The sequence below is a fragment of the Dermacentor variabilis genome, chromosome 5 (assembly GCF_050947875.1).
Source record: "Dermacentor variabilis isolate Ectoservices chromosome 5, ASM5094787v1, whole genome shotgun sequence".
Taxonomy (NCBI): Eukaryota; Metazoa; Arthropoda; class Arachnida; order Ixodida; family Ixodidae; genus Dermacentor; species Dermacentor variabilis.
Window position 1 is genome coordinate 148,975,505 of NC_134572.1, and position 17,922 is coordinate 148,993,426.

General features: G+C 43.2%; 1 protein-coding gene across 3 annotated transcripts in view; it reads left to right on the forward strand.

Annotated features, from left to right (window-relative positions):
• The window catches only part of pav (kinesin family member pavarotti), a 70,464-nt gene extending 57,721 nt beyond the window's left edge, over window positions 1-12,743 (forward strand). For 2 of the 3 annotated variants that reach the window (XM_075693601.1, XM_075693600.1), the window contains exons 20-24: window positions 2,023-2,165; window positions 6,476-6,570; window positions 10,820-10,877; window positions 10,982-11,025; window positions 12,603-12,743. In XM_075693601.1, the coding sequence (XP_075549716.1) occupies window positions 2,023-2,165; window positions 6,476-6,570; window positions 10,820-10,877; window positions 10,982-11,025; window positions 12,603-12,618 (356 nt within the window). In that variant the 3' untranslated portion in view covers window positions 12,619-12,743. Of the gene's footprint in view, window positions 1-2,022; window positions 2,166-6,475; window positions 6,571-10,705; window positions 10,722-10,819; window positions 10,878-10,981; window positions 11,026-12,602 lie in introns of all 3 variants that reach the window. The other variant, XR_012828577.1, reaches the window with a different exon arrangement.
• Window positions 12,744-17,922: the final 5,179 nt, after the last annotated feature.

Consider the following 17,922-nt stretch of genomic DNA (forward strand, 5'->3'; position numbering starts at 1 on the left):
ACAGTTTGGTGATATACTGAATGTTGGTGTCGAAAGATTGCGTTTTCTGGGAACCACTGAAACAGGAGCTTAGCTGTATCGGGTCATTTTTTGCTTCTTCAAATCGTTGGTGCCAGGAAATCGTACTAAATGTGATTGCGTCAATGAGGTTCCACTGTATAAGTACTGAGGTCGCTAAATATTTGACTGGGAAAGTAAATGGCAGCCTAATACAGTCCTGAATTTCCACTGTTTTCTCTAAATAGTAGTAATAGTTCTATTTTTGCTCGTTTGCTTCATTATGCTAAGCACAAAGAAATTATGAACTATAGAAAGCCTTTGCTCTGATTAAGGCTGCTGTCATATGTTCATTCCCACATTATTGACTAAATTAATTGAGGAGAAACAATCCAGAAGTGAATTTGGCCAATAGTAGGATTCTTTTACACAATTAAAATAATTTTAAACTTCATACATACTAATGACCATTGGCCAACAGTGGATAGAAAAGGATTAACATTGTGGTGGACATAAGTCGCCGCATTTTATAAGCTGCTGTCACACTCGTTGAGATAGTGTAATATTTTGGCAGTCCATTGCTTTTCTGCTCGATTATGCACGTTGGCTGCATTGACAAAATGGTGTAGCACTGATCTGGTGAAAATATTTTTTAGACCAGAAATCTAAACCAAGTTTATTTTTTTCGGTTTTCATTACTTGAAAAAAAAAAATGTTTTGGCAGACAAATGTTTTTGGAACTCTAATTGTGCTATCCAAAAATGCTCAAAATTTTTAGTTTTCAGAAAGCACAGGAAGTGTTCATTGGGCATAGAAACATCAGTTGCTGATTTAAACTTATGCAAGCCAGTCATAACTATCTGTGGCTATATTAGGACATTTTTCTATTTGAGGACTGTATTAGAAATTAAATTTAAAAGACAAGATTCTGAAGCTCTTATGCATGTGTAGATTTACGAGTGTGTCTATGCGAGTCAGCTAACTTTATTAAACGTTATGCCATTCTTCTAAACAAATTGGATGACATATCATGTAGGTAAACATGGGGAAGAATGTATATAGAGTGACTTATCGATTTAAATATTTCAATTATATAAGAAATTAATTTTTAATTTTAACTTCTAATTTATAATTCTAATTTTTTAAATTAACATTATATGGAAAACAGTCATCGTAAGGCGTGAATAACTTCGTGTGATTTGTGGTTGATGTCAGATGGAGGCTGCTTCTAGAAATGGTAGGAAAAAAGGTGGGAAATGGGCACAGCCAAGCAACTTTAAGGGACTGGAACTTCACATTGGGGTTGCAAACGAAAGCATGATGAGAACCTTTTTTGCACTTCTTCCAGGCCAGAAAAAGCGAGCATTTCTTGCTTGTAAAGTGTTATTGTTGTTACCATCATTACTGGGTAGTCAAAGTTATAGTATAACTATGTTGATATCTTCACCGCAGTTTAACTGCAAAGAGGCCGCATTTAAGATGTACAGGAAAATGAACGATTGAGTGGGATTACTCAGATAATGTCGTTTACTAATCTCATTGAATTTAAGCGCTATGTAACAGACTTCAGTGTAACGAAATTCATTATTTAATACGTCCTGCCCCTTCAGAGCTGCTGCAAATGTGGTTAGAAGGCTTCTGTGATAGCTATGGCTGTAAATGTGAAAGTTCACCACAAGCAGTATTGCCATGATTTGCCGGCATAGAACGGTGTCTGCTGGCATAAGATATGGGTGATTGGCGATTGCTGGGGTAAGTCTTGTGTAAAACTTGCTGCTGCTGATGTATCTCTAAAAAAAAAAGCAGGTGTATTTTTTTAATGATGATGCTCGACGCTAACCACACACACGCACACACACCTATAAACAAGGCCCGCAGTTTTTCTTGTCTCTGTCATGATCTGCATCAGCGTTGGCAGAAGAAATTATGGTGATCAAAATTGCTTTCTTTGAAAGCACTGTTGTGTTTTGTCGTGCTTGTGCCAAGTATTCTCTGGTTGACTAATTGAGCAATCTTTGGGTGCAGGCTCGGTGATGCAGCCGGTGATGAAGAAGAAGAAGTCGGTGGGCAAGCTGGGTGTGAAGGACGTCACCAAGGGGGCGTCCAAGTACGCACTCTTGCACCAGGAACAGGACGCAGGTGGTGACGTGGAAGAACAACTCTACAAGGTAAGGGCTGTATGCATTGCACAGTGCGACCCCCGCCACTCTAAGCCTATTGATATCGAGCTCATCTTTCCTTTGAGCGTAACGGAGAAACTAAGGACCACATGACAAGTAACAAAATTGAAAGTGGTAGGTGCAACATCAAGGGCCAAGAAGAGGGCAATGTGGATCAGAGAACAAAAGAATCTAGCTGATATTTTAGTTGAGAATAAAGGGCCCTTTGTAAGTTTTGGGTGTTGGAGACGAGTGTAGTGTATAGACCATGCACAGGCAATTTGTCTGAAAGGGTGCATGCTGTGAAAACTGCTGAAAACTGAACAGCAGCTTATGCAGCCTTCGAGGAAGAAAGGCTTGCTCTTTTCGTGAAAGAACAATGACGTCAGACTGAAGATGTGTCGGCATTGCTACACATGTCTGTAACGTCATCGATTATGGCACGTGACTTTCGTAAATAATTCAACGCAGAACACTCAAAAGTGCCACTGGAAGTGTGCTGCATTACAGGCTGCCGACTGTATTGCATGCTGTACTGTGCACAATATCAAGTGCAATATTCAACTGTGCAATGCAATCATTTGGAATTGGGGCGGACTGCCTCACAGGTCTGAATAAATGGAGTCGGAAATATCGAATTCACCAGAAAATAAGTTTTATTGCGATAGAAATTATGTGAACACTCCAGGCACATTACTGCCGTCACCGTGATGTTCCATATAAAGTCCAAAGGTGATAACATTGTTGCCGCACGCCAACATTATGCCTGCGAATGCATGCTAATGCCAGTGAAAGCGTGCGAGAGTGAGCTAACAATCGCAGCTCAATTTCGCCTCACGCAAGGGAGAAAAACAGGGAGGAAGCGCACCCTCATTATGCACAAGGCACCCAGGGGAGAGGAAGGGGGAGGGGTATACTCTGGCAGCTATCGCATATGGTGTGGCTGTGGAGGCCCTAGCTTGAATGCAATCTGCGATGGGGACAGAGAGCGTGCCGAGTCCTGATAGCTTTGTGTGTGCTGTGTTTTCGCCACTTGGTTCAAGTTGAAGCGAGAGGCAGCAAGAAGATCAATTCGCTCGCTGCTGCTGCTGCCACGCTTCCTCCCGCCAGTGTTTTGGCAAGTCTCTGCAGTCATCGAGTGAGATGTGTTCATGTTTGCTTGCATGCCAATAAACTGCTATCCTTACTTCGTATAGCTGTCTACTAATTTTTTGTCGCAATCAATGCTTCGCCTTTTGTGCAAAACTGCAATTTTTTTCCACACGCGACCAGAAGAGCTGGTAAATGCGTTGCTGTACGCATGCACATATGCTTGCATGTGACCTGGTCAGTCTGTATTTTGACCATGGTCATGGCTATCGCTACAGGCAGACGACAGTACAGTCTCCAAGTGCAACAAATATTCATACTCTGGAACTTAAACAGAGGCTGACCGAACTCTAATAGCCACATGATCAAGGGTTTCTTGAGATAGTCATTATTTGCTCACAGTCTCTTGCACGAGCTGTCGCGTTTGTCTCCTATTGTGCAGCACATGATTTTGCACGCTATGCACGAGAACACCTGACTAGAGGTGGAAGCCAGTGCTACACAAACATGAAGGCAGGCGCAAGCGGATCACAAAGCATGATCGCATGCGACTGCTTGATGTGGGAACAAGCAGATGAAAACGAAGTACATCTCACTTGCTGCGGTGCGAACTACAGTCGAAACCCACAATAATGAAATCCCATATCAACAAAACTCTTGTGACAACGAAATGTTTTTGTATCCTTGGCTAACGGCCATAGGATTCAATGCATTCGTACTTCTCAACAGAATGTCGCTGTACTACAATCCTGCATCAACGAAATTTTCCAGAACGTAACCCCACTTATTACCTATTCGCACAAGGCTAGCAGGCTCCAAAATGTGCTCAAATGCAATTGCTTTGCACTAAAATTGCGTAAAATACCACTACATTACACTTGCATGGGCGCTGCCATTTTTGTTTACAAAAACAACCAAGCGCCAGAAGCGATTGCATGCGCTGGAGACACATCATGGCCGCCATCTTGTTAGTTGATCGCCCATTTGAAGTGCTATGCATGTTGCTACCGACAGGCGATGATGATTTTTGGACATCTAGTGTAGTGCGTAATGTGTGCCTTGACGAGAAAAATGCAGCAAAAGCAAGGAAATACACGTCCCACCGACGGGGAATCGTTTATGGTGCTTGAGGTGGTGGTCGCAGTATGAAGTCCCACGCATCGGGCCCTGATTGAGCGATTGTCTGGCGATACGCATTCTTTGCTTCAAAAATGCTGGTTTTGGTGCCACCCGACAGGCATCGCGTGCGGATTTAGCACTGCACATGGATTTGTGCGAAGGGGCTGTAGTCTCGATCGATTGCCTTTGAGTACATGAGATATGACCACTTTCGCGCATGGCACCAGACGCGTCGACACCTACGTGCGACGGCATGTGCTGGAGAAATGCTGCTGCATGCGTGGAGCGCTGTTGCTCTGTGACCGGTGCCGAGTTACGCAAAACCTCGCAAAAGTGATTGTATCTCCAAAAGCAACTGACCAAGAATACTGCTACACTGCAGTGCTGCCACTGTTGATCGACGCATGCGGTGCACTTTGTACTGTCGGCAATGCGGTTCTATATCGTCGAGCAAAGCTTGCCAAAGTAGGCTAACGGAATTTCGACAGTAATGTTTCATTTTACGACACATTACCCATCTGTGCTGTCTCATTTCGCAAGAACAAAATGGTCTTGAAAGCGAATTTTTTCGTATTCCCCGCCGATTTTGTTATTGCGAGGTTCAACTGTAAAACAAAGAAACGCAGACATTCAGTTTGTTAGTTTCATTATTTCTCTAAACTTTAATTCGTCTACTTAAGCAACAGATCAAACACATAACTGCTGTTGCCTTGAATGATTCTCAGTCACGTGTCACTACGAGTGATGTCACAGCACTGCCATGTACATAGGCGCACTTGCGCGATATACGTTGGCTCTCCGGCTGGGAACGCAGTGCCTGGGAGCACAAGAGCAAACGGTGTTTGTTTTGAAATTTAAACTCCTTCCGCTACGCATAGGGATGTAATACCTAGCAGACACAATCATTAGTGCTCATTGCACGCACTGCACTTGCCAGCTCAAAATGCCCACACCTGGTGAGGGGAGTAAAAAATAAAACGAAAAAAAAACTTGCAAGAAAGATAGAATTGTCTTTTTTGTATGCAAATGATTCTGGTGACCATATAAAACAAAACAATGCAACAGATATTTGTCAGAAAGGGGAACCTTACTACAAAAAAAAAAGGATGTTTGAAATGTAACAAAGGTGGGCCTCACACTGCGCACAAGTTAGTGTATGTGCCCGACTTCACTCTTCAACTGATGCTTGCACCATCTGATGTTATTTACAACAAGCACAAAATAAAGCACACCATCTGGAAGAAGCACCAAGCAATAAAGGAGCTCAAATTGTCGTCAGGCCTGCACGAAAAAACGAAGAAAAGAAAATGTGCTGGGCGAGCTGGTTTCATCATTCATATTTTTTTGCAAGTTCGCACTTGACAAGCCGAGCTTGTCCTCCATCCTTAAAGGGTTAAATATTTCACAAAAAATGATAGCTTAGGAGATAAGAACTTTTTCAGGGGTGTGGCATTGTGCAGTGTTCGATGTACCAAATGTGGCGGTGAGCAGGAGTTCAATGCACACATAGTACATACAGTGCTATACTTTTGTCTGGGGATTTCCAAGAAGATGTTACAACTGTTCGATACAGACAAAAATTTGCTATACCAGGGTTCGGCATATCGTGGCTCAGCTGCAATATGCAAATGCAGTGGTGATTTTGCCTTGTAAGCATCAGGCCAGTTTGGTGCTGCCTAAAAGGCATTGCAAATGCATGCTTAGGATGAGCTGTTTTGTTACAATTTATTCATAACAGGTCTTTACTCTGAAAAAGTAGCTCATGCAAGTACTGTTATGTTAGAAAGCAGTGTTAGCAGTGTAAGCTGCTTTATTACAATGGATATAGTACTGCAATTTTCCTATCTCTAAGCTTTCAGTATCACAAGATACGTTTTTTTGCTAAAGTTTGCTACCAACTTATTGCGGAACTAATTCCTGTTATACATGCATGATTTACTCAATTCACTTCACTATTCCAGACTAAAGTTGGTTCCAGTCCTGGTACTAGTAGTGAACTGCTAAGTGGCAGAGTGAATTGTTTATCGCACCTTGGCTTTTCACTGACACCACTCCTAGTAGCCTGAAACAGCTTGTGAAAATGCCTGTTTTCTTTTTGTTTGAATCGTTAGGGAGATGTCATCCCTTCCATGACCGGCGGGGCCCAAGTTGTCTTCAGCGAGGTGGAGACAGTGAAGCATTTGTCGCCAACTTCAAGTCAGCTCAGGTTTGTTCAACTGTGCCTACATGAATGTGTTTGTGACCATTTATGTGTGTGCATGCATGTGTATGTTCATACATGTCCCGGTCTGAAGCACATCTATAGTTATAGGCGATAAGTGGGCGGAAAATGAGGCTGGCAAACTGTTGCCAGAAACACGCCTGCTGAACAGTTAGATACCAAGTTCCGTAGCACGTAACCCACACCAGTATTTCAAGAACCTCAAAAGTGAATTGCGCATGCTAGCAAGGTGTGCCAAATTGTTAAGCGGTTTATTATGGCTTCGAAGAGTTTGTCCAGAGGTGGGCTTTGAAAAGTTCAACTCTGCAGAGCCTATTTAGTCTTAGATCAAATTTTCTATTAAACTGGGCCACTGCTTTAATATTTGAATGCCTGCTTTTGTGTGAAGATTCTTTTTAATTTTTTTATACTCCTGTTTGGAAGAACCTGCAGAGCAACCCCTCTCCCACTTCCTCGTCATCATAACAGCCTCCCCCCTTTTTTGACATTTTGGTTTCCCTCATGCTGCTCTATGCACTACATTATTTGGATGTGAAAGCATTAAATGGCTCATGAGGTGGAAAATCTGGCGTTGTCGTCGTCAGCATGACCACACGATGGTCCAAAAAGGCTACGAACCCTTGAGCTTAAGGTGAGGTTAATTAAGAATTGAGAACCTCACCTTAAGAATTAAGGTGAGGTTATTAAGGCACATTGAAATAAGGTAGAGTTAATTAGGGCTCTCAAACTCACAACCTTTGTTGGGAGTTGAACTCTCGAACTGTGGTGGCAGTCGAACCCACGACCTTGCGTTGTGCCATAATGACTAAGCATCATGCAGTGCTTTCATGTTATCCACGTAAGGATAACTAAGTTCCTCTTGAATGTTTTTCTTCCCCATTAGGGTTGGGGGGTGGGGATTGAGTAAAGCCATAAAGGAAAGCAGTTGCTGGCCTTACAAAGGAAAGTCCCCTTTTCGAAAAACTGGCTCCTGGGGCATCCCCTGTTTATAGTGCTGCCAACTATGGGGAAATGTTTAGAGGTTACAAATTTTCAATTTCAAAGCAAATTCAAATAACCAAAATCAAGTGCAAATCAATAAAATATTTTTTGAATGTGAATACACTATTGGATTTGCAAGAATGCAACTTCTTTTTAACCGACCACAGGTATGAAAAAATATAGAAGCAAGTTTATTACACGGCATGTACAGGAAAACTGTGCTTTGTAGTCAACAAAATTCTCTATTAGAAAACTTTTGCTTGACAGTATCATAACTACAGTTATTTGATGTTGTCACGAAGGAAGTATAGCTGCTCAACATGTTTGGGGAGCAGCGACGTCCTCCGGCATGTAACATTTTCTTCAGACACTGGAAAGAGCTGCCCACTGGACGCATTAGTGTCGGGTATTGGCAGGTGTCTCTTTGCAAGCCGAGCCAACAGTGGGCACCGTGCTTACACCACCACTCACATGGACCATCTTTTTGGCCCAAAATTTCATCATGCATGTCTTTCAAACCAGTGCTTGTGGCAGCGAAAATTGCTGCCACAAGCAAGTGAAAATTGCTGCTGGTTGATGAGCCTATTAAGGTCTTTTAACAGTGCTGATGTGGAAGGAGTCTCTTCAGCAAGTTCCGTTGTTGAAGACGTATCTGGGTTCCTTGGTAATTAAGTTTTCCTTGCTTCTTATAAAGCCAGGTTTTGGTCCAGTTTACCACTGAAGTATTCTGGTGGTACTCGGTTACTTTAGAACGAATGTCTAGAAACATTGCCAAGCTTGCTACACGGTCAAATTTGCAGTTTGGAAATGATGTTTTTAGGCACTTAGCCAGATTCGTAGCTGACACAGAGGCTTCCACTTGGTGGCTGGTGTTGTCCAGGTGCATGAAGAAGCAGTACAGTATGGGTAGTTGAGCTGATAGTGTCGGGTAGCCATAAGCACCAGCAGAGGCCCTGTGACAGTGCCCTCTTCTCACTTTTGATAGGCTTCACTGCATGGCAAATATGCATAGAGACTCTGCAGCACTGTTTGCTGGCTTGCGCAACATAAAGGGAAATGGGATGGATGCCGCCACGGGCGTTACATGCGTTAAGCGGCAATGTACAAACTACGAAGTGGCTATTTCCAGTATTAGTTCGGTTTGATAATTGCCTGATGACATATAAATATCTAATAATACATACATTTACGACTGTTTCTATAATGTACTTGTAAAATTTCTTTCTAGCTGTCAGCAAAATAAAGAAGGCGCTGTCACTAACTTGTAAATATGATGAAATGGGCTATTTATAACACTTCCTCTATTCTAAAACCTATAAAAAAACACACACAGGAGAGGGGAGACAAAGTAGGTTGACATTGGCAATTGAACCCACACTTTCTGCATGAGAGGCCATACACTACACCAAAGTCTAACTCAAGATGACTACTTTCTCATGAACTTTCTCACACGTAAAGCATGTTCAATTGCCTTCATAACGCTTTTTTTTCCAGATCTTAAAACCTTCTGATTGCGTGCGTAAAGCACGCAATCAATTTGTGGACACAATTGTCAGAATTGCTTCAGGGTCCCTTTAAGAAGAAAAAAAAAGCAACAACTGCAGCAACGAATGTGTGTGACCGTACGTATACACATCCCTGATGACACCTGTAAGCACCAATGAAGGCTCACTTCAAAGCCTTTGACAGGCTGTGGTGTAGATGTTGTTTCAAACACGACGTCTCTGATGTGTTTCCAGCTCTGCAATTGCTTCCAGCATATAGTACGTTTAGCAAAAACATGGCCTTCGAGATCTGCTTCTGTTATCCGGAGTGAGCCGTCGCTGGGACAAGGGTTTGGACACCACCCATTGTCCCAAGTGGCAGTGGGTGTTCATTGTGTTGCTGCCACCTTTATTTAAACATGGTTCTACTGTATATATAATATGTGCACAGTCAACATTTGATTTTTCGGACTGCCTAGAGCCACAGAAACGTCCGAAAAATAGGGCAGTACGAAAATGAGTGCATGCCTTCAAGGTCTCAGATCACTACAGGCACGTCCAACATAGCTCTAAAGGCGTATCGGTGCTTGTACTGTGACAGGAGACGGGAGCACGAGTGCATAATTATGGAATACGTACAATACATACTGTGTTCCGTGACAGTGGCCACTTTCCACACTTGGTATGCTTCAAGGCAATACACTGCCTATGCTTGACTGCGTAGCACTGCTGCGTTGCGGCAAAGCATACTTTTGGGAACCGGCATGATATCATGTTTTTTTACCTTTGCCATACTTCGAAGCCATCAGTGAAGATGACGAACGAAGGCGGAGCTGTCGCCATTGCTGACAGTGGCGAATTATTTCAATGAAAAACAGCGGGAAGCATGGTAGCAAATATCGAAGCAGCTAGGCTCAGCGATGCTGTGGTGGCTACGGCTGCCAGCTGATTGGCATGCGAGAACGCAGGTTTGAGGCTGCAAGCCCATCATTATGGCGGTGGTGGCTTAGATTAATGCCGTTTCTGACCTCTGGTTGCTGCATAAAGTCCGGAAAATCAGATGGCAAAGGGTTTCAGCATCCAAAATTTCAAACATCATTATACGTTGGCTCAATGGGGTACGTGGCAGTGCCGCAAAGGGGTCTGAATTATTGGGCATGCCAGAAAAATTTTCCTATGAATAGCAATGTGAGTGAGTTGGTTTAAGTTCATGGTGTAAATTAAGTAGCATGAAGCACTGAAGCGCAGAATAAGAAGGTGAAAAATATGAAGGAATAACAAGTGAAGGACAAACACAGCGCTTGTCTTTGTCCTTCTCTTGTTATTCCTTTGTCCGTTTTACCTTTCTTTACTGCAGTTCGGTGCTTTGCACTGCAGAAATTACACCATGAATCTGTCATTGATTGTATATACAATGTATAATTTACAATAAATAAGTATGTTTCAATATGCTCTTCACTGCAAGAGTACACGGAGTAAGGATGCAGGAGCTAGCTGCTAGAATATTTCATTTAGTCGCAGCCTCTCCCCTCCAAGAACTTCTGCGGTTAGTTGTGCTTGCGCCCAGTGTAACTTGCAAATGAGCATGCAAATGAACCCGCTGAAGTGTTGCTGCTTGCCTAATGCAGTGTACAATTGTCTGTGCCTTTTTTCAGGTGTAATCAGTCAGAAGTAAGCACCTACAAACTTCACTTCTTTCTGTGTGTGCTCACGTAAGCTTTAGGAGCTCCATTTCTGACAGATGTTTTTTTTTTTTTTTTTAATTTCAGGAAGCGAAGCAGTGGACGGGCAGTGCGTGATGACGATGAGGACTACGTGTCGGCTCGTGTAAGTTGCTATTGCTACACTGTAGCTTTTGATTTCTTTTTCTGTTTGTCTGGCTACTTATACTGCATGTCTGTCATCTTGCTTTTGTTTTCTTTTTATTTCAGTGCTCAGTGTCAGTTGAAGGTCACGCACATCCTTCTGTGATAAAGTAAGTACCTTACTTTAACTGAGCTCTTGTGGCTTGTGAAACATTAATTAGAGCATGTCGATAAAAAAAAAGTACCAAACTCTCAAGATGTTCGTCAGTTCTAAGTTAATAGCCAACTGTGAACGTTCACGATTGACTGGTGTTTGCGGTGCAAGATTGTAACGAATGCATACAACAAATAAACTGTGATGGTACCTGCACTGCCCGCTCATGGCAGCGCAAGATGCCAAATGTTACTATTGGCTATTATTGACTTTTGACTATTACTATTGACTACTATTGACTGTTTTTATTTCGATGCCAAATATAATCGTGGCTGCGCGCCGTACACTGTAGGTGCGAGCGAGAGCTTGCGAGGGTGAATCGAAATGTATGGTGGATTGGTGCAGCGATGTGTTCTCGCACTCGCTAGGGAGGAGAGTGGGGAGGGTGCACAAGGTGGGGGTGAGCCTTCACACATGCGCAAGGTGAGGAGCGGGGAGATGTGCGCGTGCTAGGAGGTGGGGGGTGCGGAGGAAGGGGAAAGTTAGTGCGCATTTCCTCTTCTACTCCCACTGCGGCGGCTGAGCGTGGCCTTGCGTGTCCTATCTTGGAGTCGATCTGCACTGAGTTCGAAGGCTAGCTGAATGGATATAGCTGATGGCTTCATGTGTGCTGTGTTCTCGCACACCTAGTCTGCATTGAAGCTAGAGGCAGCAGGAAGGGCCGTTAGCTCACCGCTGCTGCCGCTCTTCATCACGCTAGTGTTTGACAGCGAGTGTCCGTGGTCATAGAGTGAGATGTGTTCTTGTTTGCCTGTGCACATGTGACAACATGCTTAATTGAGCTAGTAAGCAAATGTTTACAGCAATTTATGCAGCTGATAACAAGGACTAAGCTTACTTCATATTACTAACAATTTGCTATCACAGTCAATGCTTTGTGGGTTGGGCAAAACTGTGCCTCTTTTTTTTTTTAGACCATACAGAATTTTTCAAAGCTTGCCTGTGGCAGATAGCATAATTCTAGTCATTGAGCTGAATTACTCAAAGAGGCAGACATTTCTTGCATTAGAAATGGAAATGCATAATGGTCTGATTAAAATTTCACTAATTTATTTATTAATTTATGGTACATGTTGAATTTACAGATTTAGTGAAATATTGTTAAATAATTAGTTATATATTTTTATTTCTTGTGTGAGTAATGGTCGTCACTTGGAGTAGTCCAGCTCACAGTTAAAATTATGCTATGTGTTACACGTAATTTTTAAAAAGTTCTGCGTGGTCTATAAAAACACCCCTTCTTCTCAATGCTTCTGCAGTGGCCCTGGAATGGTTGTTCAACCTCCTTTATTCTCCTCCTTTCCCACTGCTCTCCTGCTTCCTGGTATCTTGGCTGTAACATTTTTTTATGAATTCTAGAGCTAAAAAATTGGCCAGTATGGCTTTAGAATTTGGCACTAACTTACCTTGTTTGAGCACTCACTCAAACTATTCACATGTGTTAGATTGGTTGGGCTAGACAAACAGCTGTGCTATGGCTTTCTGCACTCGTTAATTGTGCTCTGTTACTCATATCTCATTTGCTTCTTACAGACGATCAAGAGTGTAATGCTTTGGACCTGCTGCATCAACCTGTGCCAATCTCACTGCTGTATATAACTGCAAGAACGAGTGTATCTTAGCGATTCGCAAATATTTTTATGCTTCAAATAAAGCGTTTTTAGGACAAAAGTCTTTTCAGTGGAATTCATTGTTTACAGTAATCAGTACTGCAGGATTGACAAGGGTCACGTTTTGCTGCCCAAAGTAATCTATAGGTGGCCGGTACAAGATACCAATGCTGAGAGTTTGGCTGGAGCAGGCACTGGCATTAGTGTAGTGGCATCAGCGCCAAGCTCAGCATGTGCAACAAGGCAAACCAACCAATTGACTGTTGCCTTATTGGCATGTCATGAGATGATGTGCTGTGATTGAAATCAAACATTTTCGTTAAAGTGAAGCTTTCTAGGCAAACCCTCCTGGACTTTGCTGGCTGTGTTGGAAGCCTAGTCGTTGATGATCTGTCTTATATGCTTCCCGCATGTAATACAAGGTTCATATCCCGGCGTTGTCACAAAAAAAAAAGAAGACACCGCCCATGCACCCCGTACAGATTGTGAACCAGCGAAGCTGAAATGTACGACCCCGGTGTTTATGCTGACGTCGCTGCTCTGCCTCTCGGGCCCGAAGCGCCGGATGCTCGGCCGCACGAGCCGCCGGATTGGCCCGACATTGCTCTCCGCATCGCTGGCCCGATCTTGTGCCGAGGCGCTGGCGCGACGCCCGCGAGATGGCGCGACTCCCGCTCCTCTCGGCACTGTTGCTCGTAGGCAGCTGCTCCTCGGGGGAAAGAACGATGCGTGACCGTCACAATGCGAAGTTGCAGAGAGACTGCTGCGAGAGAAACGACGTCCCCATCGACGTTAGCCAATGGCGCGCTACACCTTCCGCCGGAATGTTGCTGTGGTCGGACCGCGAGCGTTTCGCGTGCCGCCGCCGCCGCCGATGTTTCTTGTCGGCGAGATCGGCGCGCCATTAAAATAAGAATAAAGATTTCCAGCTTCGTTTGAGATTTTGTATTGTGTTGCTCAATTATTTTGCCTGTCTCAAGCATAGAATCATGTCAAGCAGGGGAGCAATGAAGCAACACAAGACAAACAAAAGTAACCCTTGCTTTCCACGCGATGCGCATGCGTGTCGTCACAAGTCAGCGCAACGTGGAATTCCGAAACTACTTCAAAAGCGCAATATGGCGCAATGAGAATAAACATCGGCCCCGGAACGTCGGAATCACGGCTTGAGGGTCGTGGGCACTGTAGCTGCGCGCGTAGAATCGGCAATATGTCCGAAAGCGGCATCAACGCGACAGATACTACTTGTAGCAAGATAAAAATATCTGGCCTTGTGTTTTAAGATGCCGGTTGGAAGCTTTCGCATTATTCCAGCCGTGGCATTCGAAAGAGTTTTTCTACATGCAAAAAATATTTTCACATGTCTACTGCATGGTGCTGTTTCTTTGAACCATTCATATAAAAAGTGAATGCCACTGGCACCGATAGCTGCACTGAACTATAGAACAAGTTCGACGTGCAGGTTAGAAAAGAACTCTTTTCTTTTTTAAATAATTGTGCATCCGAGCAATGCCTGCATTTCTACTAATCCATACTTCATTCAAGCTGATGACGTCGAGCTAACAAATTGAGCAAATTTGCTCTCTACCGCATCAAATCTCAGCTGAAAAAAGATGCTCACCTGATGCAGAAAAAAGTATTTTGATTATTTTTTTTTCAGGGAAAAAGGACGTTATAAGATTACATAAGCAATATTCAGAACAAGTGATTTCACTTACTGTCTAGTCAAGAATGTGCGTTATAACGTAGATCGGTCGACAGCTTAAGGGCTGAACCCAACAAAAGTTGGTCATAGAAGAGGTTTTTTTTACGTAACGCATATTGTACAAACAATCTGATTCAGAAGAAGTGAAAGCAAGGTTAACATATCTAGAAAGTCTCACGTACGTAGGTGGTCTGACTTAAAGCCCCTTAACCTTCGTAAAGTGACACTCTCCTCCTCCGCCTTCACTCCTCTTTTCCCCTTTTTTTTCACGCTCCTTCCTCGACGCTACGCCGCCGACACTGCTCGCGAGAATATACGGCAACCTATTGGAAGTCACGATTGCTTGTGGAGCCAACAAACGTGATACAGCTTACATATACCCTATGCTCTAAACCCTCCATATCTTAAAGTACAACGTGAGAGGTATCGTAAAGGAAACAACTCGATCGGTGGTTTCTGAAGGAGCTCTACAAATCTACAAAACCCTCAGCCAATAATAAAAATTTTCCAAATAGCCTGAATTGTTGGCCTCAAGTTGTGCGGGACACCCTGTACATACATATACGGCAACGTACTGGAAGTCACGATTGCCTGTGGAGCCAACAAACGTGATACAGCTTACATATACCCTATGCTCTAAACCCTCCGGGACACCCTGTACATACATATACGGCAACGTATTGGAAGTCACGATTGCTTGTGGAGCCCACAAACGCGATACAGCTTACATATACCCTATGCTCTAAACCCTCCATAGTTTAAAGTACAACGTGAGAGGTATCGTAAAGGAAACAACTCGATCGGTGGTTTCTGAAGGAGCTTTACAAATCTACAAAACCCTCAGCCAATAATGAAAACTTTCCAAATAGCCTGTATTGTTGGCCTCAAGTTGTGCGGGGCACCCTGTACATACATATACGGCAACCTATTGGAAGTCACGATTGCTTGTGGAGCCAACAAACGTTATACAGCTTACATATACCCTATGCTCTAAACCCTCCATATCTTAAAGTACAACGTGAGAGGTATCGTAAAGGAAACAACTCGATCGGTGGTTTCTGAAGGAGCTTTACAAATCTCCAAAACCCTCAGCCAATAATTAAAATTTTCCAAACAGCCTGAATTGTTGGCCTTAAGTGGCGCGGGGCACCCTGTACATACATATACGGCAACGTATTTGAAGTGACGATTGCTTGTGGAGCCAACAAATGTGATACAGCTTACATATACCCTATGCTCTAAACCCTCCATAGTTTAAAGTACAACGTGAGACGTATCGTAATGGAAACAACTCAATCTGTGGTTTCTGAAGGAGCGTTACAAATCTACAAAACCCTCGGCCAATAATTACAATTTTCCACATAGCCTGAATTGTTGGCCTCCAGTTGTGCGGGACACCCTGTACATACATATACGGCAACGTATCGGAGGTAACGATTGCTTGTGGAGCCCACAAACGCGATACAGCTTACATATACCCTATGCTCTAAACCCTCCATAGTTTAAAGTACAACGTGAGAGGTGTCGTAAAGGAAACAACTCGATCGGTGGTTTCTGAAGGAGCTTTACAAATCTACAATACCCTCAGCCAATAATTAAAAATTTCCAAATAGCCTGTATTGTTGGCCTCAAGTTGTGCGGGGCACCCAGTACATACATATACGGCAACGTATTGGAAGTCACGATTGCTTGTGGAGCCAACAAACGTTATACAGCTTACATATACCCTATGCTCTAAACCCTCCATATCTTAAAGTACAACGTGAGAGGTATCTTAAAGGAAACAACTCGATCGGTGGTTTCTGAAGGAGCTTTACAAATCTACAAAACCCTCAGCCAATAATTAAAATTTTCCAAATAGCCTGAATTGTTGGCCTCAAGTGGCGCGGGGCACCCTGTACCTACATATACGGCAACGTATTTGAAGTCACGATTGCTTGTGGAGCCAACAAACGTGATACAGCTTACATATACTCTATACTCTAAACCCTCCATAGTTTAAAGTACAACGTGGCAGGTATCGTAAAGGAAACAACCCGATCGGTGGTTTCTGAAGGAGCTTTACAAATCTACAAAACCCTCAGCCAATAATTAAAATTTTCCAAATAGCCTGTATTGTCGGCCTCAAGTCGTGCGGGACACCCTGTACATACATATACGGCAACTTATTGGAAGTCACGATTGCTTGTGGAGCCAACAAACGTGATACAGCTTACATATACCCTATACTCTAAACCTTCCATAGTTTAAAGTACAACGTGAGACGTATCGTAATGGAAACAACTCAATCTGTGGTTTCTGAAGGAGCGTTACAAATCTACAAAACCCTCAGCCAATAATTAAAATTTTCCACATAGCCTGAATTGTTGGCCTCCAGTTGTGCGGGACACCCTGTACATATATATACAGCAACGTATTGGAAGTAACGATTGCTTGTGGAGCCCACAAACGCGATACAGCTTACATATACCCTATGCTCTAAACCCTCCATAGTTTAAAGTACAACGTGAGAGGTATCGTAAAGGAAACAACTCGATCGGTGGTTTCTGAAGGAGCTTTACAAATCTACAATACCCTCAGCCAATAATTAAAATTTTCCAAATAGCCTGTATTGTTGGCCTCAAGTTGTGCGGGGCACCCTGTACATACATATACGGCAACGTATTGGAAGTCACGATTGCTTGTGGAGCCAACAAACGTTATGCAGCTTACATATACCCTATGCTCTAAACCCTCCATATCTTAAAGTAAAACGTGAGAGGTATCGTAAAGGAAACAACTCGATCGGTGGTTTCTGAAGGAGCTTTACAAATCTACAAAACCCTCAGCCAATAATTAAAATTTTCCAAATAGCCTGAATTGTTGGCCTCAAGTGGCGCGGGGCACCCTGTACATACATATACGGCAACGTATTTGAAGTCACGATTGCTTGTGGAGCCAAGAAATGTGATACAGCTTACATATACCCTATGCTCTAAACCCTCCATAGTTTAAAGTACAACGTGAGACGCATCGTAATGGAAACAACTCAATCTGTGGTTTCTGAAGGAGCGTTACAAATCTACAAAACCCTCGGCCAATAATTACAATTTTCCACATAGCCTGAATTGTTGGCCTCCAGTTGTGCGGGACACACCCTGTACATACATATACGGCAACGTATTGGAAGTAACGATTGCTTGTGGAGCCCACAAACGCGATACAGCTTACATATACCCTATGCTCTAAACCCTCCATAGTTTAATGTACAACGTGGCAGGTATCGTAAAGGAAACAACTCAATCTGTGGTTCCTGAAGGAGCTTTACAAATCTACAAAACCCTCAGCCAATAATTAAAATTTTCCACATAGCCTGAATTGTTGGCCTCCAGTTGTGCGGGACACCCTGTACATACATATACGGCAACGTATTGGAAGTTACGATTGCTTGTGGAGCCAACAAACGTGATACAGCTTACATATACCCTATGCTCTAATCCCTCCATAGTTTAATGTACAACGTGGCAGGTATCGTAAAGGAAAGAACTCGATCGGTGGT